At 42.1% G+C, this 3638-nt stretch overlaps 1 protein-coding gene across 1 annotated transcript; it reads left to right on the forward strand.

Annotated features, from left to right (window-relative positions):
* The first annotated feature begins 2352 nt into the window (after window positions 1-2352).
* Window positions 2353-2874, forward strand: LOC130488309 (cyclin-dependent kinases regulatory subunit 2-like). The gene is given in 2 exon segments (XM_056861961.1): window positions 2353-2515; window positions 2517-2874. Coding segments are annotated over 2 exon segments (240 nt in total). The 5' UTR covers window positions 2353-2419; the 3' UTR covers window positions 2661-2874.
* Window positions 2875-3638: the final 764 nt, after the last annotated feature.

Raw genomic sequence — 3638 nt, forward strand, 5'->3', positions numbered from 1 at the left:
GATAACTTTCACTATTATTTGTTCCCTTCTCTCATTGCCAAGACATTTGGGAACACTGCCACAAGTCTGCACGAAAGCAGCCTGTTAGCCACGCGGTAGGTTTTGTGGTTAGGGAGAGCAAATTGCACGTAATTACACTTTGGAAATAAGCAGCTGTTGTTCAATCTGCGAGTCCTCTGGTGTTTATGCGTGTTTTGTGATGCCACGACCCTGAGCGCGTCTCTGGTAACCTCTCCTTCCCCCTAAAAGTCAGACAGCATTTGGAAATCATTGTGACATGACGATGCCCCAGCACAGATCGGCAATAGAGAAAGGGAAACATTTTTTGAACGGTGATGTGTAGGTTTTAATTTTAATGAGCTGTTGGGGATGGGAGGCTGTTCTGACTTGAAGAATTAAGATGATGGATTTTAACAACGGGACATGCTTCAGTTCTGCAGAGAAGACGATACCTGGCATGCTTCAGCCCAGCCCCTTGGTAATGGTTCACAGTTATGGTTCACAAGACCAAAGTCTAAATGAATCATTCACTACGTGACTTTTTCCAATACACTTGTACCTGCTGATGCTTCCATAGACGTAAGAACTGGCCTGTATCTATATAGGTATACTCAACCTGTTGAAACATCATATTAAGCATTTTCTAAACAGTACAAAAATACAGACATTGCCAGTGAGAAAATTTCAGAGGAAGTACCTTTTCTACTCTTAAGCGGTCTGTTTTAGTGCGGAGGACTCTGAAACTTACCAGTTGAATTCTGTGTGCTAAAGCTGAAAGAGCAAAACAAGAAGAAGAAGAAGAAGAAGAAGAGTTGGTTTTTATATGCCGACTTTCTCTACCACTTAAGGAAGAATCAAACCAGCTTACAATCACCTTCCCTTCCCCTCCCCACAACAGACTCCCTGTGAGGTAGGTGGGGCTGAGAGAGCTCTAAGAGAGCTGTGACTAGCCCAAGGTAACCCAGCTGGCTTCATGTGTAGGCATGCAGAAACCAACCTGGTTCACCAGATTAGAGTCTGCTGCTTATGTGGAGGTATGGGGAATCAACCCCGGTTCTCAAGATTAAAGTCCACTGCTCCTAACTACTGCTCTTAACCACTACACCACGCTGGCTCTCAGGGGAAGAAAAAGCTTCAACCCAGGAAAACCAGGTAACCAAGAAGGTTGACAACAGGCTTTATCATAGCTCTATGATGTGTATATCCTCATTCAGGAAGCAAAATAGTTATATACATACACCACAGAGCTACGAATCACTCTGATCTTGCTTACAGAGATATTTAGACCAGGTATAACAACAATCTGAAAAATGATTCTTGAAGGTCCTAATCTATTCCATCAATGAAGGGTGATTATCTAGTTAATAATCTGGCACTACTTCTTGTGTATGTTTTAGAGTTGGACTGTGTTTTAGAGTGTTTTTTAGAGAAATGTTGTATTTATATTTTAAACAATTTTACTTTATGGTGTGTATTTTAACAATTTGTACCACTGTACAATGTAGCAAAATGTTTTTGGTTCTAATGATTTTTTAATTATTATTATTTGTATTGTATTCAAGTTTTGTTAATGCATCATATCTACCAAATTTGAAATAACAACTTTAGTGTTTTTGGTATGCTAAAGCCTGCCTAGGAAGTTTAATTTGAAATTAAGAGGCCAATCCTAAGGGGGGTGGTAGTTAAGCTCCCGAGGACGGCACAGCCACGCCACATTTTGAGCAGCTTTTTGGCCCAAAAAGGAAGCCAAAAAGTTAATGATAACAAAACCCCATGCAACTCCCCCATAGGTAGGGTTGCCAACTTCCAGGTACTAGCTAACAATCCCAGGACAGCACATAGGCTCCAAAATGTTTCAATATCTCTCAACTAAGTTTATTAATTCATAAACCATATATTTGAATATTGATACCAATTCTATTCTAGTCTAAACATACAAGTTATTTCAAGTTATTCAGGTGTGTAATCACCATAATACATAGCAGGAAGCACAGGTCCTGTTGAATACAATATAGGCAACATAAATAAACTATCACAATTTATATATGAAGAGAGTCCAGAAAGAGTCCAGAAAGAGTACGCGCCCTCTAGATCCTGGCTGCATTTTGTAGAAGCCTTCTTCAGCTCATTAATAATGTTGCTTGATGGTCCAAAAATTGGAGTAGAAATATGTCCCAGTAATAATTATCTTGATGTTTATGGCAAATCTCCAGGTACTAGCTGGAGATCTCCTGCTATTACAACTGATCTCCAGCCGATTGAGATCAGTTCACCAGGACAAAATGGCTGCTTTGGCAATTGGACTGTATGGCATAGAAGTCCCTCCCCTCCCCAGAGGCGAGTCAGTTGGCCTGTGACGGGAGCCGTTGCTGTGCTCGGGGAGGCAGAAGAGGCATCAGGGGCCGCCGCAGCCTTCATCATGTCCCACAAGCAGATCTACTACTCGGACAAATATTTTGACGAGAACTATGAGTACCGGCATGTAATGTTACCAAGAGAACTGTCAAAACAAGTTACCAAAAACTCATCTAATGACTGAGGAAGAATGGAGAAGACTTGGTGTACATCAGAGCCTTGGCTGGGTCCACTATATGATTCATGAGCCAGAACCACACATTCTCCTTTTTAGAAGACCACTTCCAAAAGGCCAGCAGAAATGAATATCTTCTAGAAACTACGTTGAAATCTTCTGGAACTTTATGTATATGGATGTATATATGTTGGTAGTATTCAGTGAATACTTGAAAAAAGTACAAAAGTCATTACCTGTGCATGAGCTGTATTATTCACAGCAACAGAGCTCAGTAAAATGCAAAGTAGGCTGCTATGGTTTGTACTGTTAAGTGCCTATTTGATTGTTCATTGTGTTCAATAAAGTTTTTTTTTAAAGAAGTCTCTCCCCTCCCCAAACCCCACCCTCCTCAGGCTCCACCCCAAAAACCTCCCACCAGTGGTGAAAATGGACCTGGAACCACTACCCATAGGGACCTGGAAACACCTGCCTTTTTGCAGGCTTAACTCGGCACTGGCTAAAGGGGGATTTCCTAGGCCAAAAGGGCTTTGGGAGCTGACTAAAGCTAGCTCCGCCCCTGGGAACACCCCCTTTGATGCTTTCGTGAGCCCTTGTGCTGGGAAAATGCTCCCAGAGAGCCTGTATCGGCATCTGTGGCTCATGCTACTGCACTGCTCCCAGGAGTGGCCCCGCACCAGTGTTAGCACCAGTTTAGCCAGCACTAGGATCATGCCAGCCCCTAAGACGGTTCAGCCTCCCCCCATTAGGATTGGGCTGCCCGTGACACTACTATTTTTATTGTCCTCTGGATCATCTTTTGTCCCCCCAGATGATCTTTTATGCAGTATTAGCACCAATCAATAATTTCATCTCCCCCCTCCCTCCCTCTCAAGACTAGAATGTTATGGACTTTATGAATTATCTCTCAATAAGCCACTAAAGCAGAAATAGCATGGGACAATTAAGAGTAAAAATGTGAGTGATGACAAATTAGATGTGTTTGCCTGGCCCATTAACGAGAAGCAACAATCCTGTCAGCTTGACAGCTTCTGGATTCCCTGTTTAATCTTCTCATCATTTGAGACAATAATGGCAACACACACATGACATATAAAAATGGTAAAAA

Source organism: Euleptes europaea, chromosome 16 (genome assembly GCF_029931775.1).
Source record: "Euleptes europaea isolate rEulEur1 chromosome 16, rEulEur1.hap1, whole genome shotgun sequence".
In the NCBI taxonomy this organism is placed as follows: domain Eukaryota; kingdom Metazoa; phylum Chordata; class Lepidosauria; order Squamata; family Sphaerodactylidae; genus Euleptes; species Euleptes europaea.